The sequence below is a fragment of the Acinonyx jubatus genome, chromosome D1, assembly GCF_027475565.1.
Source record: "Acinonyx jubatus isolate Ajub_Pintada_27869175 chromosome D1, VMU_Ajub_asm_v1.0, whole genome shotgun sequence".
In the NCBI taxonomy this organism is placed as follows: domain Eukaryota; kingdom Metazoa; phylum Chordata; class Mammalia; order Carnivora; family Felidae; genus Acinonyx; species Acinonyx jubatus.
The window spans coordinates 55,717,330-55,745,153 of record NC_069390.1 but is presented as its reverse complement, the minus strand read 5'-3'; the positions used below and the strand labels follow the sequence as shown (position 1 = coordinate 55,745,153).

Here is a 27,824-nt window from a genome sequence, read left to right as displayed (position 1 = left end):
TGGGAATAGAATCTCCTCCATTCTCCTTGGGATTTAAGGTTGGCCCGTCTTTTCTCTGCTGGAATATCTGAAACATGCATCCTCTTCACAGAACCTTTTCTGCTCTCCCAAACAATGTCCAAATCAGTTCTTTGCTCAGTTTTCCCTAAGGCTGCCATTGAGACAAACACAGATGCAAACACACACACACACACCAGACTTCCTGGGTGTGGATTTGGAAGAGTGTGAGAGACTTGCCACCAGAGGATAAAGAACTGGTTTTCAGGCTGAGGCAAGGAACCTGTTTTTCACAAATCACAAAGACCTAGCATTCCTTTATCTTATCCATTCCTGGATAGAGATTGATACAGATATGAAATGTTAAAAAAATAAAAAATTGTTCTCATTTGGGCTAGGAGCAGTGCAGAGGTCTTACCACCAATACTAACCCTCATACTTAGTGGGTGCTTTAACACTCAAGGGGCCGGAGAAGGAATCTGGATGCTGCATGTAGAAAGTCCTGGGTTTGAATCCTGATTACTCAACTCACTAGTTGTGAGGCCTTGGACAAAATAGTTCTCTCAGAGAAATGTGCTACTTACTTACCTCAGGGGTGTAGATGGTTTTAAGTAAGTTCCTCTTCATTTACTCAACAAGTATTTATTTGTTGAATGTCCTCCACACTAGAATAGAGAAAAAGAGCCATCTTTGCCTAAAATAACTTCTAGTTCATTTGGGAGTTGGCATATAAACAAATTCATAGCTGTGCGGTGTGATGAAAGGGTACAGGATGCTTCACAGGGGGTCTCGCAATAGAGACCTGAGGGAGAAGCAGGAGACATTCTTTTAAGCACATAAGGAAAGAATTGGACATTCTAAACAGAGTAGAGCCTGGGCAAAGGAATGGTGATGTGGGAATGGTTGAAGCACACTGTGGGGGTGGGGATAATAGATGAATCTGAACTACAGATGTCCAAGGGCCAGATTTGGAAAGGCCTTAAATGCCATAATCATACCCCCCCCCACCCCGCCGCCATGTTCTTGTTTAGTAATGATTATTCTAGAGTTAAAAAGCTTGAAAAGACCTTAGAGATCCTCCAGTTCAGCTCCTTCTCTTGACAAGAGAGATCCAGAGATAAACAGTGTTTTGTCGAAATTACTCAATGATGCAGCAATAGCATATGAACTAGAACCCTTGGCAGATCTTCGAGTTCTTGGTCTCATGCTTTTCTGTGCCAATTCAGCACTCATCCTACCATCGTTCCCTTTCTTCTGGAATATTTAAATAAGAGAAGAACATGGTCTATGTCAGAAGACCTAGATGTGAGTTCTGACTGTCACTTCCTAAATTAACAACCTTAGAGTCACTTGACCTCTCTGAACCTCAGTTGCCCCATTCTAAAGTAAGGATCATTTTGTAATCATACACACGTACATACCGTGAGCTCCCTCTTTTTTGAGAGACAAAGTACTATTTTTATGCAAATAAGTGATGTTAACCCCTAAAGTCTTTACATAGGTATGTTATTCCACAGACATTTATTTTGGCCCTGCTATGCCCAAAGCACTCTGGAAGACACTGCATGTGATTCAGATTTGAGAAAGCTGAAGTCATTGACCTCAAAGAGCTTGTGAGGGTAGGAGTAATCCACAAGCTAAAACGTCTCTATCTCAGCATTAATAGTTTATTCTATATTCACTTTTAATCAACAAGATACATATTTCCAAAAAAATGTATAATAGGAGGCAGAAACAATGAAAGCTACAGAAATTTACCCTGATAAAAGATTTAATCAAATTTGATAAGATCTGTCTTAAAAACTACGGTGGTTTTGATTATCAAGTATCTCACAATATAGAAATGATTTAAATTTAAATGCTGTGAGATCTGTGAATTGGCTTGGTAAACTATCTGGTCTAAAACAAAATGAGGTGAGTAATTTCACAAGGTCAGCTAAGGTCAGGATGAAGAAGATGCGTGTGTGTAGTCAGGAGGCCACCAGTGACCTACGGAAGCAGAGTCAATGAAATGGGGAGGCCAGGAGTGAAGAAGCAGAGTTAGCAGACAGAGCCTGCTCTTACAAGAGACTTGACTACAAGGGAAAGGAGAACAAGGAAGGGTGGGGTTAAAGGAGGCATTTTTTTAGATGTGAGCATGATTAAGCATGTGAGCATGTAAGCGCTGATGGGAAGGAGCAAATGAGGAGGATAAGTCAGAGAGGCTGCCAGATAGAGCCAGGCCTTCAAGGAAGCTTTGCTGAGGTGGGAGATCTAGAGCTCTGTTCTCTTCTTTGTTTGGGGGAGCAGGTGGACGGGGCTGCCTCACACAGGAGGGCAGCTCTTCCTCTCAGACTACAGGAAAGGTCACAGATGCATGTGCTTAGAGTAAATTGTCCAGTGGAAAGTGGAGAGTTCTTGTTTAATGACTTTGATTTGCTGTTGGAGAGGTGAACAAGGATAGAGGGAGCGTTCTTAAGGAGAGAGGTCAATGTGTGAAAGCCTTACTGGAAGGAGAAGGATAAGTGTCACCAGCAGATGACATAGTCGTGTAACAGGAGGCTCCACTGAGGGTGGAGGCCATGAATTCTTCAAGGCTCTAATTCCAGCACTGGGGCATTTTCTCATAATGTTCAGAATTTATGGTGCTGGTTTGTGGAACTGTTTGAGGATTAGTTTAGCAAGAAAGTGGAAGGACAGGGAATAAAAATAAATAGATAATATTTGTTGAATGGTTCCTATGTACCAGGGACTATTTTAAGCTCTTTGTGGATATTGACTTGTTTTCTATCACAACAAACCTTTGAAGTCATTACTATTGTTATTCCCATTTTCCAAGTGGGAAAACTAAAATTTAGAGGAGTTAGGAATTAGCCCAAAGATCCAAACTCAGGCATCCTGCCACCACACCTGCATGTGGTCTGTGGCCGGCCAGAGAGAAATTGAGAAGTTAGACTAGAGCAACCAGACTAGAGAGAACAGACAGAAGGAGCCTGGGACTGTGGGGAAAAAAAGAGGAGAGATTGGAAAGCTCCCAGTGTGTATAAAGTACTGATTAGGTCTTAATTTTAAAACAAACAAATATCATCCCACTTCTAACTTGATTTTCCCCAATTTTATGTTTTCAAAATTTCACCATATTTCTAAGCTGTGACTGAAGCAACCTGACCATTTCCTTAGAAACCCATACAATCCACCGTAGAGCGTGGTATTTCCACATGGTATCAGAAGGCCCCTAACTAGAAGCTGGAAGGACTGATTTCGATGTGACCTTGAGCAGATCCCTTTCCTTTGGAGTTAGACACACCCCACTGGTCTGTTCCATATTTTCAGAGGCCAGCCTCTGCATTCACCAGGTCTCCTGACTGCAGTAGGGGAGCTCCTGCTGAGGAAGGGCCGGCTCAAGGGCAGTGTAGGTTACTCTCAGCTTCCTGCTAGAAGCAGCCATTTGTGATGCTGAGAGATGCCTGTGGGGTAGAAGCCTGCAAAGAGCCAGGCTCTCAGGTTTAAATTTCTCTCAGCTTCTTCAAGGAGACCAAGAAGTTGCTTCAGAGAGAGCTATTTTTAGCAGCTCTGAGTACTCTAAGATGTCATCTGTTCACGATGCAGGGAAACATTTCACTCTTTCATTGGTTCTGAAAGCAGTGTGGGTACGTGGAGCTTTTTTCTAAGCTCTTAATGACTTCGGGGATCTTATTTAAGGACCATTTGGCTCTGCAGGAAGCAGGAGCCAACTGAGACTTGTTCTCAGAATCTGAAAACCAAAGGATGTATCACATTATTGGTAATCTGACCTGAAAATGAAAGAAAAGGATAAACAGAATAACTAATGTAGATAGAAATGAAATACCTCCTCACAAGAGATGTGTTTATAAACCATTTTTACCTACTGTCTCACTTGATTTCATAGCGACTTTATGAAGTACAAATACAAATTGTTCCTGTTTTGTATGTGACAAACCTGGAGAAGGGCAAGGGAAAGGAATTTGTGCTTCCTGAATACCTGCCATATTCCAGGCACTGTGTGAGTCATGGCACAAATGTTAATTTTCACTTCAGTCTTGTGTGAGTTGAATCTTCCTGCCTCCAGTTTTGCTCAGAGGTTAAATAACTTGTCCAAAGTTGCACAGCTAAAAAGCAGTGGAGCCAGAATTCAAACCCAGTCTGTCTGACCCTACAGCCCCTCCTGTAGCACCTCACTTCCTCAGAAGTTTCAAGTGATGAAGTACCTCTGCATTGGTCCTAGCCCTCTGGGGCTTTACAGAGAGCTCTTCAGAGGCCAAAGGTGATGATTTTGAACCCTGAACCTTTACTTCCTCTCACACACAAAGCCTCTGTCATGTGTGAAGTCCCTCTGCAGTTCAAAGAGCACTAACTTGGATCAGATGCCTGGAAGATGCAGTGGCATCAAGGAAGTGCTTCTCTTCAATGAATGGGCTTTCCTGGATGGCAAGTCTGTCATTCCCTCCAGGGTAGAGACACTTCACGCCCTGTGCATTCACTGTTTTCTTATGTAGCCTGGGGGAAACTGCTATCTTGAGACAGTCTGTTTTTGTAACTGCAATGTATACTACTTTGCACAAGTTCTTAGTGGTAATTTCAACTAACATTTCTATCCAACAGAGTTTCAGTTCCTGCATTCAGCTTATGGTAGGAGAGCTATTTTTCCTCATCTGTATTATGGCCTATGAATGTGTTATCTCGTAACAACAGTAGATTCCCTCTCCTTCCCTCCCCAAATCCCATCCCTTAGGCTTGGGCTCCCCCAGGTGGCTCAGCAGCAGTTCCTAAAGCATGCAGGAACATGTCTGATGGTGCAAAATCATGGGTTGGAGACACACATGAACCGTCCCCTAGGGCAGCAATGAAGGATCATGGCACTAAAAGGCGTCTTTCCCCTTCCTCACCTCCGGGGTCCCATCTGACCTAGGTCAGAAACTTTCACCCTAACCTGGCTGCTGAATTCAAACAATCAAGTGAACAAAATTCTTCAGCCTGTATGGCTCCTCTCTGTTGGCTTTGTGGCAGCTCCTGTGGAGGAGTACCTGGATCATGCCTATAAGAACCCCAAAACACAATCTGCCCCAGGATCAGATTTTCCATCTCCATTGGCAGTCTGACATGTTTGAAAGACCTGGTTGACTTTAGATACAATCTGTTCCCTTAGCCCAAATCTTGAGCTCTAGCTCATTTTCAGGGCATTTTCCTGGATGGTGAGAGGTGAGGGCCAAGTGTGCTAACTAAGTGGGCAGTGTGGACTCCAGGCCCAAAGCACCACGGGAACTTCTGGGCACCTGTGAGGGTCCCAGCAGTGTAACTGGACTAGGTCCTTTTTGTCACAGACAGTAAGGGACCATGGGAGGGACTTGCCACTTTCACTACTCTCACCTGGGCTGCTCAGGACAATGTTTTCATTAAAATCTCTGCACACTTTCTCAGCTTTTAACCTTGAATTATTTGGATGTTGAATATTGAATTTGTGTATGGCGCATCTTTCAGGAGATGAGCTGTGAAAATTTCTCGTTGCCACTGCTGTGAGCTGAGTGATCTTGGGCAATTTGCTAATGTCTCCAAGCCATAGATAGTGTTTTGTTACAGATGTTCTCTCAGCTCCCTCTAATGTTAGCAGTCTATCCTCTTATAATTTTATTATTTTTGCCAGTCACAGACCTCTCTTATCATTTATGGAGAGTCCATTTTTTGTTTGCCTCAGGATCTATGAACTTGGACAGAAGATTCCATAAAAAGTGAGAGAAGTTCTCATGCTTTCTCACCCCTCTAGTTATAGCATCTGAAATAGAAATACTAAAAAGTATGTGCAGAGCTCTGCTCTTTGCAGAATGCTTTGTGCAGACCCTGCACTGGCTCTTTAGAGATAAAGACTAGTGACACAAGGTCCCTATTCTAAAGGAATTCAATTTAGTGGGGGAGACAGACAAGCCAGCAAGTACAGGGGTTTCTAAGAATCACAGAAACTGGGATAGCGAACCATATGGGATATATGAAGGGGCTGTGGTCAAAGGGTGGGGAAAAGAAAAGACTTCATAGTAGAGGCAAGCTCATGATTGATGGCTTAATAAATCTTTACCAGGTGGCATTTGGGGAAAGGCAGGCCAAGAAAAGTGAACCATGAGCAAAAATACAGAGATGTGCTGTGACACTTCTTTGCATATTCTGGGAATGATAAAGTTTGTGTGGCTATAGTGTAGGGTTGGAAAGTGAGAACAGTGAGAGACTAGAGAGATCACAGGGCTAGATCATGAGGGGCCTTGAATGCCACACAAGAAGTTCAGTCTTAGCCTGTAGGCAGTGGAGAACCGTGGAGTGTTCTTAAGATTTTGTGATTAGGTTTAGGTCTTAGAAATGTCTCTTGATTGCAGTTTGTAGATTGAAGTTGGCAGGTGTAAAAACAGAACAATGAGGAAGCAGTTGTAGTAGTTAAGAGCTGATGAGAACTTAAATTAGAGCTGTCTATAACTGTGGGGATGGAAGACGAGCAGATACCAGAATTAGAAACTGTTAAGACTGGATGACACTTCACTTTGATCCTCACGTCAACAATATGAAGCAATCAGAGAGAAGTTATTACTGCTGTGTTATGAGACAACAAAATAAAGATTAAGTGACTTGCCCAAGGTCCCCCAGCTAGTAAGTGGCACAGCCCAGGTTAGAACTCAGATTTCCTGACCTACTGCATTATTCAGGATGATGGTCCCTTGCTGCCTCTCTTCCTTGTAAGTGTGCTTAACAGATTGTTCAAAGTGTCAGAGGGCGTGAGGGCCCCGTATCCAGGGAAGTGAACAACCCAGCACCTGGATGTGGGCAGCATGCTGTGACTGGGCCATGGCCCTTCACTGCCAAGGGTGTGTTCTCTCTCTCTCTCTCTCTCTCTCTCTCTCTCTCTCTTTCTTTCTCCCTTTCTCTCTCTCTCTCTCCTTTTTAAATTGAAGAATACATATACAGTAGTACATAAAGTGCACTAGTCTCAAATGTACAGCTCAGTAATATTTGACATATGTATACACTTGTATTTTACTACCACCTAGTTGAAAGTGTAGAACATTTCTAGGAGTTGGTACCTTTCATGGCACCCAAGAGCGGGCATGCCTGTCAGAGCAGCCTCCTCTATTACTGTGCCTCTGAAGTTTCAGTTGGATTGTCTCTATCCCACAACTGAGCTCTCAGTTGCTACCACCAACACAATGGGTTACTTTAGAATTTTACATGGAAGAGGAAGATCATATGGCACAATACAACAGACCAATGAGGAAGTCAAGTTGACAGCTAATATTTGTTGGTTTTTGTAGTCTTCATATTTGTCCAGTTTTAAATTATAAAGTACTCAAATATAGAGAGAAACATAGAAAATCCCAATATTTGTTTTCTTTTCTTTTTTAATGAAACCAGAAGGAAATACCCACTTCTTCAGGACATACACAGTTTGGTTCACTTGATCAGTTAGATAAGACATAATCAAAGGCACAGTCGCACTTGCTTCTTTCCTGGTTAATCTGGAATGTTATTTTATTGTGCATAATGCTGTCTTGTTCACTCTCTGGTTGGCGTGTGGCTGTGTTGCATCCCCAGCTAGCCCATAAGTACCTTGTGTGCGATGACCATGACCCACATGTGTTCCTGTCCACTGTGGCGCTCCCCTCAGTGCTGAGTGCAGTGTAGGCTTCAGTTACTCTTTAGTTAATCTTGATTTGCTTTAATTGTCATGCAGTCCTTCAGACTGATGTCAGACTTTTGGCTTATGATGAAAATTATGGTGAAGTATGCACCACTTGGGGGAAAAAACTGGCCTGGAACAGGACATCCAAATTTTATGTGGCTAAATTCAGGCCTTCTGCTCCCTGATGGAACCCTGTAGGGTCTTGAGGACATCTGACTTCTCAGAATTACATGTTTCACTTTTTAGGAAGTTGTTTGGAGTGACCAGGGCTTTCCAGCCACATTGAGTGGCAGATTCTAAATTTGGAGACATCTTGATAAGATTTTTCAACACTAATTGGATCCTTTATTAATCCCCACCCCCTGCTCCCACCCCGGGGAAAAGAAACTCAAGGTAATTGTTTAAAATTGACTGCCCTCCTCCTGTATTGTTTGCAGAGCCATGTCTTGCTCCAAAGCAAAGGTTTTGGACTCTGCATGGAATTCTGCTGGGTGTCCATTTCTTCTGCCAGAATTCTCCTTTTAGTGTCACTTTCCTGCCCATGATTTCCTTCTCATTTCTCAGCATCTGCTGTATATATTGCGGGCCATTAATGCAAGCGCAGAGTCAGCCTAGAACAGCTACACTTCTAGCCTTAGTTTGGCAAAACAGCAGGGTCCTTGACCTCTTCCTCTGGCCGCAGTACTCCCAAGGCCGAAGGAACCAGAGGCATTACCTGTTGCCTGGATGGGCAGAGGGGTTATGGGATCTCTCTGGAGGCGGGCTGTCCTTGCCCTGGCAGAATCAGAGTGGACAGGCATACTTCTCATGCCACCGTGCTGCACCTTAGCCCCTTGTTAAAATGTTTCCAGTATATCCAACTATTGGCAGTGTAGCCCCCACATCCTGCTACTGTTCTTTAAAACCCCTCATACCCAAGATGTTATTTGAGTGGAAAAGATACTATTAAAATTGTTCTTCCTACTCTAAATAGAAATTTGGGTCAAGAATGGTTTCTCCTTTAGGAGAAAGTATATCAAGAGAAATCTCTAAAAAGTTAGGCATTTCCCCCCTTTGAAACCCTCTTTCCTCTCTCCTTCCCCACAGGATACCATGAAGGTAAGTTTTTTGAGTCATTCCCCACTTCCAGATCATATGAAACATCATCCTTCAAATTTCTCAGGCTAAGCTTCAGGTGAACCTGAGAAGTGTCTGCAGATTTCAGACTGGGCCTCATCTCTATTTTACACCTATCCCAAGTTTGACATAGAATTTCTTAATGGCCCAGCAGATCATCTCTAATTCATGAGGAGATATCTCAGGTGGGGCACAGCAGCACCTCAATAGGAGGTATAAAGGGTGTGCAAGATGTTTATCTGTCTGGCTCCAGCTGGGTGTACAGAAGAAGAAGGATGGGAAGAGCCCCTGTGGACAGCCTATGCCTCCTGAACCGCCACAGCTCAGTCCCTTTAAAAGAGATGGCAGTCCAGCAAGGTTCATGTCACGTGATAATTCTTTTGAGGTCTCTCTTTGAAAACAACTTATTAAATACCCCCCAGGTGAGATTTCAGACATTAAAAATGAGTACTTGGTTGATGTGGCCCAGTACACAAAGGCTCCAAGTTGTGATATATTCATAAGAAAGCAGCTAAGGAATATCCCAGAGCCTTAGGCCAGAATGTCAGTAGGAGGTGGTATTCATAGGCATCTTCATAAGGTTTTGGTAGTGGATAGAAAACCCTGGCTCTCTTAGTGTAAACTCAGATTTCCTTGGTTTCAAATCATTTGGAAGCTCACTTCAGCACTCCCCACAACCCACTCGCCCATCTCAGAAAGGCTGAATCATCCTGTGTGTCTGAACAGGGCCCCTTGGGTTATATGTTTCCATCCAGCACAAGACCCTTGCTTTGTGTCTGTGATTGGTGGTGCCCACTTCTTATTTCTGCCTAATGCCATTCTTGTGTCTTCCCTTAAGCAACTCTGCTGATGAAACAGGCCTGGCCACAGAACTCGTCTTCCTGTGGTACTGAAGGCACCTTCCACCTCCCAGTGGACACCGGGACCGAGAACCGAACTTACCAAGCATCCTCTGCGGCTTTCAGTAAATACAGCCTGTCTCCTCCTTTCCTTGTTCCCCTTGGTTGGGACTGATTTGTCTCTTAGAAAGAAAGGAAAGGGCACTTTTAAAACTGACCTTGTAAGACACTTATTTTAAGAGGTTCTCCTACCCACACAAAAAATTGACCTTCCTCATACAGGGAAGGTCATCCTCTTTGATCATGTACCCGGCTTTGGGGAGACACAAAGCAGTGAGGGAGGGAGGAAGAAGTATGCACCTGGCCAACAAGTTTGATAAGGGAAGAACTGTTACTACATTTTAAAGGAAAGAACATTTGAAGGCCTGTGGACCTTTGGACAGAGAGGGCTCCTCTAGCTAGCACAGGGTTTCACAACCTTGCCATTATGGACATCTGGACCAGATAGAAATTCTTTGTTGTAGGGGGCTAACTTGTGCATTGTAGGATGCTAAGCAGAATCCCTGGCCTTGCCCCACCCTCTTTCACCCCCATCCCCGGATGCCAGCAAACCCTCATTATGGCAACCAAAATATCTCTAAACATTGCCAAGTGTCTCCTGGGGAGGCAGAATTGCCCCCTGCATGAGAAATATTCTCCGAGTGGAAGCTACACTGTGAGAGCAAGGTATGTACAGGGAATCCTCAGGGAAGACAGAAACCATCTGGCCAATCAGATTGGTTATGTTCATCTTGAGGTTCAGTGGGGTGACTGATGGTTTCACCTTCACACCTGATGTTTACTTTTTTTTAATGTTTATTTATTTTTGAGAGAGAGAGAGAGAGACAGACAGAGTGCAAGTAGGGGAGGGGCAGAGGGAGAGGGAGACACACAGTCTGAAGCAAGCTCCAGGCTCTGAGCTGTCAGCACAGAGCCTGATGCAGGGCTCAAACTCAAGAACTGCGAGATCATGACCTGAGCTGAAGTCGGACGCCTAACCCTCTGAGCCACCCAGGTGCCCCCACACCTGATTTTTAATACAAGATGTCTCTGTGGGTAAAATGAGGACCAGTGTTTAGAAGTTACTGAGTGGCATTTTGACTCCATGTAAGGAAGACTTTGTGCCTTGTTGGAGCTGTCCCAAAGAGGAATGGCTGGCTTTGGTTGTGGGGAGTGCTTTTTTCTTAAGTTGTGCCAGCAGAAGCTTGACATACCCTTAAGAGGGATATTGCAGATAAAGCCTGATAGTTTGTAGTTCAGTAAATTATTAATCTATTAAGTGGATTAAATGAATATGCTGCATTTTTTTCTTTTTTTTAATACCCAATGTTATTTTCTCCTTAGTTACTGTTGCCCCTAGATGTCGTCATCAACTTACATTTAAACAACCTAACTCTTCACCTTTAGAGAATTTGCTTTCATTATCACCCTCTCATTTAATCTACACTATAGTCCTATTATGGTGGATTTTTATTCAGGTTTGAAAGCTGAGGCCCAGAAAGGTAATATGTCCAATGTCATCCAAGTAGCAAGCAGCACAACTAAAAAGATATCATTCAGGTTTAAATTTCAGGTTAAGTTTATTGACTTTTTTCACGAGATTAATTGTACTCATTAAGAGAGGGATGGCAGTAGTAGGGAGTTTTCTCAGGTACCTCAGGTAGAATTGAGCGAACATATATGTAAATGGGTTTATACATACACATATTTTCTCTTAAACCCACACGTGATTGTACATGCATATAGACACACCTACTATAGTTTAGCAGAAAGAGGCCTGGGATGGAGACCAGAAGAGTTGGATTCTAGACTTGGTTCTGTACAACCTTGGATAATTTATGTCCATGCTCTGGACCTTGGTTTTTCCAACTGTAAAATGAGGGGGCTGGACTAGGCCCTCTTGAAAGTTCTGTCTAGCTGTTAGACTCCTGATTCTGTCACCAGGGTGCTGTGTACTCAATATCTACCACCCCAGCAGGGACCTTTCTAGCTACCCTGCCCGTAGTTGACCAGCCAGCCTTTGCTCACATATATATCTCCAGGGTATTCATTCCCTCCACAGGCAACCCTTTCTACAGTGAGAATGTCTGAATATTAGAAGGCTTCACCTTCTCCTGTGTTGAAATCTTCCTGAAGTCCCATTGAAATGTCCTGCAGCTACCTCCCACTGTCCTCACAGGCTGTCACAGTCGCTGGAAAGGACCACAATGTGCCCCCTTTTCTTTAAAGCCAGTAGTGTGTGAACCTGTGGAATTTTTAAATAGAGGCTGGCTCGCCTGCCCCTCCCACTCCCACCAGGCTTCCTCCGACACAGATTTTGTGGCTTCTAATTGCTACAGAAAATTCAGGGCACTTTAACAAATTCAGTTTAATTTTACTAACACTTGCTAAGGCTGTTTGTAATTGGGTCTCCCTCCTACTTATTCCACACTCTCTTGTTCGGCTATCAACAAGGAGACTTGGGGGTCAAGGCAAGACTCAGACATAGAGCTTTGTTCAGACATGTAAATCTGATGGTCAATAAACCGATTAGTCTAAAAGGCATCCTTGATGTAAGGATCAATGCCTTTGAAGGTGGTAGGGGCTCTCCAACTGAAAAAGATTTATGGTAGTGCAGAAGGATTGAAGAGAGGGCTAAAACAGGTTTTATCTCACTAATGTGCAGACTCTATTTATTTTCCTGTTTGATGGACCCTAAAATTATAGTTAGGGACCTGAGAGAAAGAATAGGGCCTCATAAACAAAGCCTCTTTCATAAGGCAGAGCTGGGACTTCTAGTGATCTAATTCCCTTTTTTCTGTCACAGTATTGCCTTTAATGAAATGATGACATGAAGGCCAAAATGCCAGATGTCCAAGATTGGACTGCAGAGACCTATAACTCAGAAAGGAACCGCTGCCCAGGTCATGGGAAGCCCTGAACTCTGAGCCAGCTCTGCACTGATTTGCTCTGCGATTTTGGGAAGGTCGCTGCCCCCCTCTCAGCTCCAGATTCATTTGAAATGTAAAAAGTTGAATGCAAGTCTCTAATGTCCTGAAGGTATAGCATTCCAAAGTCCTAATCCTGTGACCTTCAGACTTAGGTAGAAGTCCATTCACAAGTGCCAGAGCTGAGTCTAAGTTCATTTCAGGAAAATCAGTGAGGTTTTTTTGTTTTTTGTTTTTGTTTGTTTGTTTTTGCATCATCAAGCCCAATACCTTCTTTCACTTAGATGCACAGAATAACAAATCCTAAATTTTGCCTTACCCAAGGTAGCTGAGGCTATAGCTCCAGGGGACTTTATAATCCTCAGTGGTACGGACAGGACTGTCAGTCAGTTGTAGAAAGTCCACTGCAGTGATTTTCTCATAAGTCTCACTGAAATACTCAGAGACTTAGAATATCAACACTAGAATGCCTTCTGATACTATCTAGTCCAAATGAGGGTATTCCTTGAGAGAAGAATTGACCTGACTCACTGATAAAGCCCAGGATGGGAGCCCAGGCAGTTTCTGCAGCCTCTTAACACAGGTGGAAACTTGAGAACTATTGTAGTTGGAGGAAGGAGCACTGGGTCCTGAGTCCTGGCGAGCAGTTGCTCTGTGTCAGCCATCTGTCCATCATCTCATCTGTGAAATGTCTGTGTTGGGGGCTTAATGATCTCTAGCTCTGCTTCTTCCTTCTCAAACTGTCTGGACAAATGAGCAAGGCCTTCTTCTGCAGCATCATCTTTTGGCTGCCAAGGGTACTCTGGCTGCTGATTTGTATTCTGAGTATATGTGTATCTCATTTCATAACATGAAGAAAGGGAAACATTTTCAGAAAAAGTTATTCTTAGACTTGGAAACCAAATTCTCCTGCAGACTCTTGGTGCTTTTTGATTTTCCTCAGAGAGATAACCTCAATACTTTGTAAGGTGGTTGATTGTCCTTGTGGCATAGAGGAATAGAGCAGCCTTCCCCTAGGGATAGAAATTCCAGAGCACATTCTTGGGGAACATAAAGGAAAGTTGCCAGTATCATTGGCTTGTTAACTTGAAAGAATTGTGAAGTTATGGTATTTTAAGCCATACAGTTTTAGAATCTTAGAATCCTGGAGTCTGTGTTCCAAGTTGGATCACACAATGGAAGTCATAGTTTAACCTCTCTATTGTAGTCTTTCAGACCAGTCTCTGCTTGCACACCACCAGAGCAGGAAGCTTACTAAGTGTTTCTCTATACAGTGAGAGAGAGAAAAGAATAATAGCTCACCTTTATGAAATGCTTTTAATGTGTCAGGCACTATTCTGAGGGCTTTGCAATTATTAATGTATTTATCACAGCAACCCAATGAAATAGGTACTGTTGTCCCCATTTTACAGATGAGGAGACTGCTGTTTTCTACAGCTGTTAAATAGCAGGGCTGGGGTTCAGACCCAGGCAGTCAGTCTGGCTCCAGACTACTCATAACCGCTACTCTGTGCTGTATAGCTTTCAGAGACAGGTATCTTAGGATTCAAGGGTATCCTGCCCTTCTGCATAGAAAAGAGATGCTTTCCACTCTGGCAGGACTCCTCATAACCTTATTTTATTCCTTTAAATCAGATTGAGCAAGCTATCCCTGTAGAAGTCCAAATAATAAATACTGTAGGCTTTTCAGGCCATATGGTCTCTGTCATAACTACCGTTGTAGCAGGAAAGCAGCCATAGTTGAGAAGTAAATGAATGGACATGGCTGTTACAATAAAACTTTGCTTACCAAGATAAGTTGCAATTACAAAAACTGTAGTTTTCAGGTTTTATGTATTCATTTATTTATTTAATTTTATGGTTTATTTTTTAGTAATCTCTACACCCAGCATGGGGCTCGAACCCATGACCCCAAGATCATGAGTCGCATGCTCTTCCGACTGAGCCAGCCAGGCGCCCCTATAGTTTGCCTGTTTTAAATGTTAATAGCGTGCATAAAAGATTCAGTGATAAATTAAATTTGTGAATAGTCTCCTGCATATCCCTATCTTGGAGATTCATAGTTCATCCTGTCATTTTAAAACTTCTCAGGGTCATGGAATAAAAAACAAACCTATTTATCTCTATTCTACATTACTGCACTTTTTTTTTTAAACAGTGATTAAAATCCTTCAGAATGCTGTAGTTCATCGCACAGTCTTGGGACATGCCCATTTTGAGAACCCCCACCTTTGTTTTACAGATTAAAAAACCGTGCCTCCAAGGTGAAGTGCCCCTCAGATGGCTCCTTGTAGATATCACAGACTTAGACTTCTGTCTGCCCCTGCAGTATCTGCTTCACCTGCCTTGACCACATATCATAATTAGTGCCACAATCTAGAAACTTGGAGGAATCTGCTCCAGACTTCTCTCAGCTGATTCGCACCTCCATGTCTAGTTTCTCTTTTTTCACAATGCTACCTTCTCCTGAATGTATTCTTTCCACTCCATCTTCATTGCTACTTATTTCCCAAATGTATTTGACCACAAAACCAGTTTCTCGTGGAATAAACTATGGATCTGCAGATGGAAAAGTAAAAGACATGATTCCAGGGAAGAGGACAAGGATGCCTTTCGGTGGTGCCTTTTGTGGTGACCAAATAGCAGCATTCATATCCTACTGAGTACTTCATCAGGGTCCAGGAGGTGGGGGGTGGGGGGGGAACGCCAGGCCAGTGCTGTGGATGGAGACAGATTTGTGACCTTACAGCAGCTTGCTTTTACTTGGGGATAGGGTAAAAGAGACCTAGGATCTTTAGAAAAATGGGATTTTAGTTCAGGAGGAGATCTTCATTCTTAGCCTTCTGATTTAACAAAATAGGAAACTAAAGCCCAGACACTTGATAATAGGCACACCAAATTGGAAAAAAAAAAGCCTGAACTGAAGCCTTGGTCTGTTTTCTTCCAATAAAGCACCCCTCTCTGCTCTGCCCCCCAGTCCCTTCTTGCAGAATCAGCACCACGTTGCTGACAGTCCTTGGTGAGCATCTTGTAGGTGAAAGACCTTACTTTGAGACAGGAGAAGGTCAGTGATGTACCAACCAGACTGAGCCTGGATGGGAAGCCCAGGGAAGAAGTATCAGCAACACCCCATTGGAGATCCAAAGCCAAGGTCTTCTGGCACTGTCCCTTCAACTTAGAAAGAAGGAGCAGTTTGTAAAAACACTTGCCCTTTCTGAGCCCGTTGTATAGAGTAAGAGAGTTAGGGGTCACTTGATGATCACTTGGTTTCCATAGAATCATTTCATTTTGTGTTCTGTGAGTACACAGTCTTGTTCCTGGGTGATTTATGTCTCAGCTTTTTCCTGTGGACATAGGATCTGACTCTATTTTCCAGAACAGTCAAAGGTAGCACAGTTTAATCAAGTCGCTGATTGTGAGCTCCCTGGGGCCTAGGTTTCAGGTTGATGTGAACTTTCATGACCCCTGACTTGAGGCAGAGGTGGTTCCCTCCAAGCCCCAGGAGTGGGGGGAAAGGCTGGCTCTGAATGGTGTTTTCTGTGGGCTTTTCACCTTAACCCTCTCAGGGAAGAAGGGGAATGTGGGAGAGAGAATTCCAAAAAGAGAGACACAAGGAGAGAAAAAGAATAAGGGGGAAAACAAAAGAGAAACAGCAGCAGAAGACACCTGGGCTGCTGAGTGAGGAGACAGAAAAGCAGGAAGACAGAGTGCAATAAAGGGCAAGTGGGTGGAGGGTCTCCTGTCTGTGTGTACGTGCCTGTCTCACAGCATGTAGACAGAATCCCAAACTGTCTGAGCTGCAAGGGTCCCTTAGGAGATCATCTGGTTCCAGCCTCTTATTTTATATGTCATACCCCTGAGATCCAGAAAAATACAAGATGCCAGAATCACTTGTGTGCCCTGTGCACCAGGACTGAGGGAGCTGCCTCTGGGGCCAAGGCTGTCTGGGTGGAGCCCTGTTCACTGTTCTCATCTGTGTTTCCAGCCTGGAATCAGCCCATCCTTGTCTGGGGAGTCGTGACTGGGACCTGCTACCTTCTGACAATGTTCTGTCCACTAACTGGAAGTCTCTCTTATTGCCTTGGTACAGGATATACTGCAGGGACACCGTACAAGGTCCCACCGACCCAGAGTAATACTGCTCCACCCCCCTACTCCCCATCACCCAACCCCTATCAGACGGCCATGTATCCAATCAGAAGTGCCTACCCCCAGCAGAATCTGTATGCCCAGGTAGGTGCACGTGGAAGCCTGGGCCCACCACTTCTGCAGGTAAAGGAGTGACCAGCCTAGGAGGGTTGGGGGTGGGTGAGGAAGAGAGGGAAGGCAAGTTCATGGCTCTGGCCACTTGTCACTATTATATCATAGAAACGGTAGCCCTGTAGTCTACACACTCCCTCACCCCACCTCAGCCCCTCAGGGGTGATGCATGAAGCCATTGAGATGAATAGCGCCCAGAATGTCAAAGGAGCAGGGGCCCCTGGAAATTATCTAGCTCAATTCCTTCTTTTTTTTTTTTCTGGAGAGAGAGAATGAGGGGGAGAGGGAAAGAGAATTTTAAGTAGTCTCCACGCCCAGTGTGGAGCTGAATACAGGGCTCAGTCTTACCACCATGAGACTATGACCTGAGCTGAAATCAAGAGTTGGATGTTTAACTGACTGAGCCACCCAGGCACCCCACTCAATTCCTTTTTATACAAGTGGGGATGAGACCCAGAGGAGAGTGAGTTGTCCAAGGTCACACAGGGAGTTGTTGGTTGAGTCAGGATGAGACCCCATGTGTCTTGGGCTTCTCTCCCTAACCTCCACACCTACCCTTCCTTGATAAAGTCTGTGAGCTGAACAGGGAGGAGATAAGTTCTCAGGCTCTGTCACCAGTTCCCTGTGTGACCATCAGTAAGTTATTTCTCTGAGTGCCTTAGTGTCCCCATCTGGGCTCTTTCAGCTAGAGAGAATGTGTGTACTCTGAGGGGATGGCTATGACAGGGACTATATGAGGCTCCAGCATACCACATGGCACATTTTTTCTGGGGTGACAGTTCTACATGAGGTTTTTAGTAGTGAGGAGAACACTTTTTGATTTAAAGAACAGCTACATTGTTCAATAGAATGCAAAACTTTTAAAAGATAGAACAGTGGGCTGGAGATCGTTTTTCTGGTTTGTGGTAGGCTGCTTTGCACTATGTTTTCAGACCTCTGGGATTATAAACCCATATTCTGAGGCTCCTGTCATTAGTTAGTAGAGGCATTGGGAAAGCTCTGGAGTAAGATGACCCAGGGGGCTGTGTCTACTCCCCACAAAGGTCACCAGGCCTGTGGGCTGTGGCAGCAGGAAGCAGCCATGTGATCTAGGCAGTGGGAAGTCACCTAAGACAACTGTCTCCATCCTCATCTCTTTGCCTAAAGAGAAATAGTAAGAGACATCTGGGGAAATGCTCTGCATTTGTGACAGTCCCCAGTAGGTAAAACGGCAGTACTCGCACCAGTGTGATCGCCCCGCTGGTAATTCCTCATGTGCATGCACACAGTGGTCTGGATTCACCAGCCCCATCCATATCCTCACTCACTGACTGTGGTCCCTGCCTTTACATTTTAGGCAGCTCATAGAAGCACACTGCAGTAAGATCCAACCATTTTAAAATGTCAGAATTCGGGCTGTTACCTATTAGATCACATAGCAACCCTAGGAGCAAAGCAGGACAGGGTTGGAGCCTTATTTTTCGCAATTCATAACGAAAAGCTGAGCCCGTTACTGCACAGTCCAGAGTCATGTAGTAAGACAGACACAGAGTCCCAACTGGGGCCCAGACCTTGTATCTCTAGGTCCATGCTTATCTGGCCCTATCCCATAGGGTCTGGGAGGAACAGGCTCCCCCTCCCTTTTCCTCCTCCCCATGTCCTACCCCACATCTCCAAAAGCTTGTGTGACCTCGGCCTCTTTTCCCTCAGGGAGCCTACTACACACAGCCTGTGTATGCCGCCCAGCCCCACGTCATCCACCACACCACGGTTGTCCAGCCCAACAGCATTCCCTCCGCCATCTACCCAGCGCCTGTTGCTGCCCCCCGGACCAACGGTGTGGCCATGGGCATGGTGGCCGGCACCACCATGGCAATGTCTGCAGGTGAGGGCAGCATCTGTGTCAGTGTCCATCCCCCTTCTCCAGAAACTCATGACAGACTGGAGAACACAGTCATGGAATCGAGTGTCCCATAGCATGAGAAATTCTGTTCTGGGGGTTTCTGGGAATCTTGTCCATAGGGATGAGAAAGATTTCACCGAGGAGGACATACTGAGCTAGACCTTAAAGGGTGAACAGAAGCTAACCAGAGAGATGGAAGAGGGGAGGGAGGGCAGTCCAGGTGGAAAGAACATGAGCATAACACGTTCATAGAATGGAAATGGTCCAAGGCCCTTAGAAAAAAGGGGCATGGAGTTGGAAGAGCAGCTGGAGTAGTCAGCAAAGTAAAGTGGGGAGCTAGCAAAGGGGTTCAAGCAGAGGAGAGATGGTTTTGGTTTAAACGTTCTCGGCTGCAGGGTGGAGGCACAGTTATGTAGGAGAGGCTGGAAGCAGGTAGGTCAGTGGGGAGGCTGTCATTTAGAGAAAGATGATGGCACTAATACTCTGGTAGCAGCAGGGTTCTAGAAGGGAGTGCACGGGGCTAATGTTATTGAGCAGGCAGAAGCTTAAGCCCCTGTCCAATAATTAATTGTAAGGCATGAGGGAACCCTTTTCCATTTCTGGCTTACTCCAGAAATCACATCAGAGCCCTGCCCTTCAGGAACCCTGAGGATAGGGATGGAGATGACACCGGGAGAGTAAGTTTAGGGAAGTCTCTGGATGTGCGGACATTCAAAAGAAGAGCATGAGATGACAAGAGGGTTGTGGATAACTTTTAGAGACCCAACTTTTAAAGAATCATTTGAAGGAAGAGAGTACAAGGGGTCTAGTGGGCAGGGGGTGAGAATTGGGATTTTATGTGGCCCCCTAATGTAAGGGGTTGTTGAGGCCTCATTCCCTAAATCAGGTTAGCAAGCTATCGAATATCTGCTTGGTGCCAGCCTTCGTTCTGGTCCTGGGGACCAGTTACTGATAGATCAGACCAGAGCCCTGCCTTTAGGAACAGCAGGGCCCATGGGAAATACAACCATATAAACCAACAATTTCCACTCGGTAGATTACAAAAAGCATACAAAGAAGAGTAGGAGGAGGCCACTGAAGATGAGTGATTGACTCTGTCTTGGCGTATCAGCAAAATTTTCCCTAACGAGATGAAGCCTGGCAAGGTGGGAGGGGCAGGAAGTTCATGGGCAGGTGGGGGGCCCAGGTTGGGGAGCAGTTGTGTGAAAGACCATAGCTTCATCCTCTTCATCCCAGCACCCTGGGACAGCCTCACTGGGTTTACTCTTCTCTCTGGATGCTCAGGTACCCTGCTGACTGCACCCCAGCACACCGCGATTGGGGCACACCCTGTGTCCATGCCAACATACAGGGCCCAAGGGACCCCTGCGTACAGCTATGTGCCCCCGCACTGGTAAAGCCTGCAGCCCATCCAAGTGAGTGGGGCCTGGGCTGGGAGAGGTAGGAGGATGACCAAATACCAGAACCGCCCCTAGCAAAGCACAGGTGTTGGTAGGAGCCAGTGACAGTTACCAGTTGCTTTCCTGCTCTGAGTTCAGTAATATTACCCTTAGTGATAGCTGTCACTTTCCATATGTTCTAGATACTCTACGTATGTTATCTCATAATCCTTAGAGCAGCTCTGTGAAATGAGGATTATTAGTTCTGTTTTACTGATAAATGCATAGTTCAACATCACTTAACCAGTAAGAATTCAGCTGGAACTTGAACTCCAGCCCTCTAGTGCTAAATTCTGTGCTCTTTACCTACAGTCTCTAGACTTCCTTTAACTCTGGTCCTCATTCTTCAGATGCAATCTTACCTTAATCAGATGTTGGTGATGATAGTGGGGGAGGGGGGCGGCCGGAGACCTTGGGCCAACATCCCCCCCACCCACCAGCTTCCTTACTGCCCTCGACTGCTCCTGAGGGACATCAACTTTTAATAACTCTGCCCTACCTCCTGATCTCCCCTACCCTCCACGTCTTCCAGGAGCTCTCGGCACTGGACAGGAAGCAGGCAGCTCCACTAGGGAGGCACAGAGGGCTCCATTTAGGGCTCCCACAGTGAGGGGAGGGGATCCAGTGGCTTCCTGAAATGGCCTGACAGGAATATCATGGTCACTAATGGCTCTCCTCTTCCTTCCTCAGATCTGGAGTCACACATTGTATGCAACTACTCAAGTCTTACACAGGTGCTGGAGCAGTTCCCTAGCAGCACCACCTCTATTTGCAAGAAGAGACAACGGAAGTGCAAGGGTCACTTTATGCATCTTTAACGGTTTTGGTTTTTATTTTTGGTTTTTGTAAAAGCTGCTTTTTCTAATCTCCTGCCTCTCCCCAATGTCTCCTTCTTAGCAGCTACCCTTCCAGCTCTGTCCCCTCCTCCTGACCAAGCACATCCTCTCTGCTCTTCTCTCCTTCCCCAAGCATCCAGTCCCCGGGGATCCTAGTTTAGTGGCAGAGAGCAGGGTTTATTGCAATGGTTCAGCTGAAGGTGTGATTTCCTTTGAAGAGCGGAACACTTGTGGCCCTTGGGTCTAGGGTAGGAACTCAAAGCTGTTGAGCAGGTTACATCTCTGGGAGATTGTTCTTTATTTTTCCGGAGCAAGATTAGTTTAGGACGTTACTATGTCCTGACACAAAGGAAATGTCTTCTGAGAACCATCGCAACAGACCGAGAACAGGACCACCTGAATTAGGTAGGAGTGTTCATAGCAGCTTAATACCCCAGGTGAGAACCTGGGGAAACCAGATTCTTTCTTTGGGAGAACTTGAGGGAGGGTGGGGGGAGGGAGGGCACTGGGGGAGGAAGAGGGGAGAGAGGTGCTTGCCTGCTGGCTTTGATTTGTAAGGTCTCTCGCCAAGTTGTCTGGGCCTGGACCTTCTGATTTGCACAGTGTTGTTAACTGACCTGGCACTTCCTCAAAATGTAATTTTGACCTCAGTCCTGCCAAGCAGCTGCAGGGTGATGGTATCCCAGCCTCCCAAAGCCTTGGAAGGCCAGATGCCCTATGTAATCCAGACCTTGGCCCTTGAGCCCACAGGGACCCACTCTGATGAGATGCTTCCTCCTGATTAGAGTGGGAACCTATGGCATTTCTCTCCCTTCCCTCTGCCCTTCCCAGTGCCAGGGCTCACCAGCCTGTCCGTGGGGCTCTTGGTTATCTTGTGCCATTCACGGCCAAAGTGACGGAACCACATTCCAGGTGGGTGCTGGCAGCTCTGAAGGTCAGGATAGTGAAGGAAAAGCAATAGCAATAAACATTTCATAGACTCATGGAACTGACGGGACCTTAGCAATCATCTCATCCATTCCCCTGTTTGATAGATGAGGAAGTTGAGGCTCAGAGAAGATGAAAGAACTTCCCTAGATCTTGCAGTAAATTAGCATTAAATGCAGGCTTCCTACCTAGGGGCATGTTATCCACAAAAATTTAACTAGGGATGGATTGGCTTGGTTTTGTAGAAATTAAGTCAGCAGCACTCACACCCGGTGAACTCTGGAACAGTCTCTGGGCTCTTGTTTCTGCTCTTTTTCTCCATCAATTCCAAAGCGGGGTTAAAGACTGGGCAGAGGTCACATGGGGGCAAATGGCAGGAACAGAAATTGCAAATGAAGAAATAGCATTTGGAAATTCTGTGAAGACATCTAGAACTTTCGTTCTATACCTGACTCCAGCCCTAGGAGAAGGAGAAAGCGGGCTGGCTGAAAAGGAGGATCTATGCTTTTAGGACAAAAGCCCCTCCTCCTGAAAAGAGAAGGGGACAAGGATGAGGCCCAGGAGGCATGGGAGAAGAGGAACCCCCAAGTCAGGAGTCCAGGCTAGTCTCAGCCAGGAGCCCAGGTTGCCCAGCATTGTCCCCTGCACCCAGCTTTTGGCTGAGCCAGCAGCTCCTGTGGGGGTGGGGGTGCAGGAACATTTTACTGTACAAAATGGGATCATTGATAACATTTGGGACTTTTAAACAACCCTTTTCATTTTAAATTCACATGCACTTGGACATACCCTTACCCCTACCTCCCATGTCTCCCTTAAAGGAGGAAGAAATCAGGAAACTCTTGAGCCAGAAGGACCTCAGAGGTTGTCTGGCATTCCCAGGAGGGCAAAGCCCATCAGCATCCAACCCAGAGCCAGGAGTTGGGGGACCCACCTTCTTGGCTTTCCAGGGAACTGCAGGACCAGTAAGGAGAAACCTAGCTGTTCTAAATGGTCTGTTCTAGAGTGCTGATGGGGTTTCATTTTAAAACAACAAAGTTTTCCAGTGTTAATCCATTTTTTGCAGATACCTCCTCCTGCTCTCTGGTTTTGTAAGGGTGGGTGAAGGTTGTTCTAGATTATGTCATATGTGTGTGGAAAATGCCAAAATAATACTAATGATAATAATAGGAAACCTTTGCAATTTGTCAGGTGCTTCATAGATTTCAGAGCACTTCACAGCCTTTAATTTACTGGCCCTGAGAGAGAGAGAGACGGGGTTAGAGTTATTACACCCATCTAACAAATGAGGAAACTGATTGTAGAAGAAAAGGGAGCTTGCCAAGGTAAGCAGAATGCTAGCTAGTATCCTAATAGGTTTCCATGTACCCTGCTACCTCTAGGTGGGCTGGGTAGAACCACAGAGAGGAAGTAAAAAGGGGGAGACCTAGGAATGGCCCTGTTGCTTTTGTTCTTTCTATGCCAGTAAGTAAAAACTAACATCTAGTACCTCACAGTTCACAAAGCAATTTCACATCCATCATGTGGCTTAACCCTGTGAAATAGATTATGCCTCCTATTTGATCCATGAGGAAACTGAGACTTGGGAAAGCAAAGTGATTTGCTCATAAGTGGCAGAGCCACCTGAATCCCAGTTTGTCTGCTTTCCCTTCAGTCTGACTGCACATACAGGCTTGAGGACTAAAGCATCTATGCTCTGCACCCTTTCTTTGCCCTAGTATGTAATTCCAGATCAAAGACAGGCCCCAAGGCAAAAACAAGGTGCAGAAAGGCTGTGGTCTGGAAGAGTCCCAAGTCCAGCACCCTCTTTTCAGTGTGCATGGTGGAGCCCCAGTTCTGCTGGCCTCCCCCTCTTGCTTTGACGGAGATCCACAAGCCTGGCCAAGCTTGGGGAGTCATCGCAAAGGGAACAAGTCCAGGAGAGCAGGGGTAGTAGTAGTGTGCCTCTGGCAGAATGAACATTCATGGCGGGATCATAGGCATCTCTTGGGAGGCATCTAAAGATACTGGGTAGCCCATTGGTAAAGCTGGACAGAAGGTCAGAGCTGGAAGGGCCCTGTCATTTTTAGGAAGGCCAGCAAGCCAGAGAGGACAAGGAGTGTGCCCACATGACATAGTGAGCTACAGTGCTGGCACCAGCATGCAGACACCTCCACTCCAGTGCCTGCCCCCAGTACCACAAGCTTGGTGGCCAGGGTTAGGGGTACAGGTGGTTTTAGTCACCAGCCAACCCTCTTGGCTTCCCCAACTTGTACCTGACTCCCTTTCCTCATTAGCCTGGGGCCCAGGAATCTGGAGTCTGGAGTGCCCCCCAGTGGTGAGAGCCTGAAACATAACTTTTCTGCCACTTGTGAAAACATTTTTTTCCTCACGAGACGGGACAGTTGCTGTGGCTGTTCTCTCTTGGCAATGACCCTAAAGTGTATATCCCCTTATCTAAATATCGAACAAGGACACACAAACCTATCCACATGTTTTTTTAATGTACAAAGTGCTTTGACATTCATTGATTGCCAAATCCTCATTTTATAGATGGAAAAACTTAAGTCTTAAAAGGCTTAGGAGACTTGGGGCACGTGGCTGGTTCAGTTGGTAGAGCATGTGACTCTTGATCTCGGTTGTGAGTTCAAGCCCTATGCTGGGCCTAGAGCTTACTTTATAAAAAAAAAAAATGGCTGAAGAGATTTGCCAAAAGTCATACAGTTAAGAGAAAGAGCTGAGATTTGAACTCTTCAAATCCTCTGCTCTTTCTGCTGGCACCTGCTGGATCTCAGTGGCAGGCATTAAGAAGGGGTGGGCTGCTACCTGTCTGTTCCAAACAGAGGAAGATTCCAAAAGACCTGGGGAGTTCAGTCTTCCCAATTGAGATTTTTTTATGAGGGGCCCCGAGGACCCTGGCAGCACCAGGAGGATGAAAATTGGCAACAGAAGGCCTAACCTGAACACTTTGGGGTCATGATGCTGAGAGCCTAAGACACATTCAAGGGCAGCCCCCAGGTTTCTGTCCATTGAAAGACCCGTGTCCCAGGGAAGCCTGCATACCCCTTGCTTTCTGACCCCGGAGGGCCTGCCCACTGTCCAAACGCAGTGAGTCGACACTCCCAGGGGACCTGATGTAGCCTTGAGTGGCCAAAAGCACATGCCTTCAATCCCTGGGCTTGCTTTTCCCATGGGTGAGAACCAGGACCAAGAGAGACACTGTATAGTTCCAAGTTTGAGGTTTACCAATCTCAGCTGGAATGCTCCTTTGGAGGGGCTTACTCTGTTCTGAGTGGCATTCAGAAATGAATCACATGGAGCATAAAAGGCAGGCAGGCCCTTAGTCACCAAGTTCTGGTGTCCTTGTGTAGACAAGATTTAGCCAAGAGCCCCAGTGAGGCCCTGGCTGAGCCAAGCCTGGAGCCCTGCATATCAGATTCCTTGGGTCTGCCTCATGGCCAGAGAAGGAAGGCCTAGAGGACATGGATCTTGGTCTTTGTGTGGTCTTGGTTATAGCACTCTGGCTGGATTAATCATTTAGGTATCACCATGGCATTTCTTAGTTGCATTTGAGTGAAGATAAATGGAAGCCCTGTTTTTCCACCCTCTGTTCTACCACATCACTACAGAGTGTGCGGTCCCCAGCTGCTTGCCAAGCTTCAGAGTCCAGAGAGGGGCAGGTTAGGCAGTGGAGTGAGCAGGTAGGAGGCAGGTTCCGTGCAGGGGCACAGCCCCAGGGGAATGCAGGCCCAGCCCAACAGCAGAGGAAACTCAACCAGGCTAACATTGAATTCCATTCCTGAGCCTCAGAGATCAAGTTTCCATGGGCAAGCCAGGTTGGCTGCAGGGTTTGTCCTTTACCTGTGTTCCCTTCTCCTAGAAAACTTGTTTCTGAAGTTATGTATTAACATGGTTCCAGGGCCCAGCCTTCACAATTCCTGCCTGGCAGGCCAGCTTCAACATTCCATAGCCAACTTTGCCTGAGCCAGGCTTGGGCCCTGTTCCCTCAGTTTCTCCAATGGTTATTTTCTATCTTACATGCTGTTGAGTCCAACCCAGTGGCCAGGTGAGGAACACAGGAGTTGGGACTGGCTGCCACAAAACCAGAAAGGGTAACTAGAGCTCTTGCTTCCCTGCGGCTGCATCCATAGTCCCTGGGCATTCATGCTGTGGCGGTGAGGCCCTGGACCCATTGCAGCTCCTGGCAGAGTGGGTACTCTCCTTCCTGAAGAGAACCTATAGAACAACTTTGCAGATAAGTACCAGCCCATAGGAGTCAAATGGGTGAAATCCTCTTTGGGCCTGACCCCAGCAAGACCAGCATCTCAAGGCTCTAGCCTTCCTCCTCATGCCTGTGAGTCAGGAAAAGAGTGGGATTGCCCACAGACCACCTTCTCAAGTCAGCCAGATCATGTGGATCTATGGTGGGACTCAAGCTCCTCCTTACCCCAAGGGGAGGTAAGGCAAGGCCTCTAGCAACTTGGAGTTGTCTATAATGACCTTTAAAGGCCCAAGGGTCTATCTCCTGACTAAAGGCATTGCATCCCTATATCATATCACGTGACAGAGAAACCTGTTCTCGTGGCATGTAACATCCCTGTGAGAGCATTGTATATGATTTTGTATTTTTTAATTCATTTTAATCTACAGGTTGGAATCTAATTTTTAAATTTTATTGGAACTCACATTTTAAAAAGAAAAGCATTTAAAATAATAATAATAAACCTTTGACCGGTGTCTTCCAAGTAGTTTGATCAAAGAACTTATCAGTGTTTTCAAAACACAGCCTGGAGTGTAAAGATTGGAAAGCCCCGTGGCCTCGCCTTGTGTGTATGAAGTGTAAATCTGGTTTTGTTTTGTTGTTTTGGATTCTTTTGGGTTTTTGTTTCATTTTGTTTTGAAGATCAGATAGTGATCACTCTGAAAGATTGAAGCCAAGAATTTGTAACTATGATATTTACTGTAAGCTGTAGAACATTCAATAACTATTAAAAGAAAAAAAAGTTTCCAAAAAAAAAAAAAAAAAAAAGTCCGGGGTGACCAGACTGGTGGTTCTTGGGGCAGGGAGACACCACCTCTTAGGCCAGTGAGTCCCCTGGGTTGCTCCCCAAGCTGATGCTAACCTTGTTTTCACCAGTCAGGTAATGACTATGCTGCATCTCCCCTCAGGCATAGCAGGGCTTCCTTGGGATTCAGTTGAGGGGTCTGGGAAGTGACCATCAGCACCTGGACTAATTGAGGTGTGTGATACACGGCCAGGAGGTCATAAATGATGAAGGCTGCCATCTTCCAAGGCTCACCGTGTGGCCAGCGCTGTGCTTTATGTTTGCTAGTTCTCAAAATCCTCATAGCAGGATGGGAGGCGAGCCCTATTTATTAACCCTGCCCTCAAGACAGGGCAGCCAAGGAGGGTAAGTACCTTGGCCAAGGTCACAGAGCTGTGAGATTCAGAGTCGGAGCTCGTATCTGGCCAGGCCCCACATTCTCCTGCCCACCCCAGAGGAGGCAGTGTCTGTGTTTGCTTAAAAGGAGAGTTTGTCAGCTGGGAAACCAAGGGAAGAAGGAGCTTACAGGTTTGTAGTCACAGAAGGACAGTCGAGGGAGGTTATGTGGTCTCCACCCAAATGGTCAACTACTGTCCATTTTCCATCCTAAATCTCTGCCTCCTTCTCCCTCTGGGCAAAGCCACAGCCCTAGTCCAGGCCCAGGCTTCTTTCCCTGGTCATTGTAGCCACCATTGCCTCCCAGGGCCTGGCCCCCAAATCCTGATGCTCCTATAGCCTGTCAAGTATTTCAGCCTCCTCAACTAGAGAAAAAACTGAGGCCCCAAGAGGCTCACTGACCTGGCTCACACTAGAGCTGTAATTGGACTTCAGGATAGACTCCTAACTCTCCAGCCCTTGCTACCAACCCATGCCCTGTGCCTCTGCAG

At 45.9% G+C, this 27,824-nt stretch overlaps 1 protein-coding gene and 1 non-coding gene across 8 annotated transcripts in view; one reads left to right on the top strand and one right to left on the bottom strand.

The window, feature by feature from the left end:
* Window positions 1-26,629, top strand: part of FAM168A (family with sequence similarity 168 member A) — a 203,157-nt gene extending 176,528 nt beyond the window's left edge. For 4 of the 7 annotated variants that reach the window (XM_053203659.1, XM_053203660.1, XM_027039790.2 and 1 more), the window contains 6 exons: window positions 4,600-4,626; window positions 9,606-9,731; window positions 16,663-16,805; window positions 18,522-18,696; window positions 19,999-20,129; window positions 20,844-26,629. In XM_053203659.1, coding sequence (XP_053059634.1) covers window positions 4,600-4,626; window positions 9,606-9,731; window positions 16,663-16,805; window positions 18,522-18,696; window positions 19,999-20,111 — 584 coding nt within the window. In that variant the 3' untranslated portion in view covers window positions 20,112-20,129; window positions 20,844-26,629. The remainder of the gene's footprint in view (window positions 1-4,599; window positions 4,627-9,605; window positions 9,732-16,662; window positions 16,806-18,521; window positions 18,697-19,998; window positions 20,130-20,843) is intronic. The other 3 variants (XM_053203661.1, XM_053203657.1, XM_053203662.1) reach the window with 3 other exon arrangements.
* TRNAM-CAU (transfer RNA methionine (anticodon CAU)) lies at window positions 14,455-14,527 on the bottom strand. The gene has a single exon. It is a non-coding gene; the product is annotated as a tRNA-Met (tRNA).
* Window positions 26,630-27,824: the final 1,195 nt, after the last annotated feature.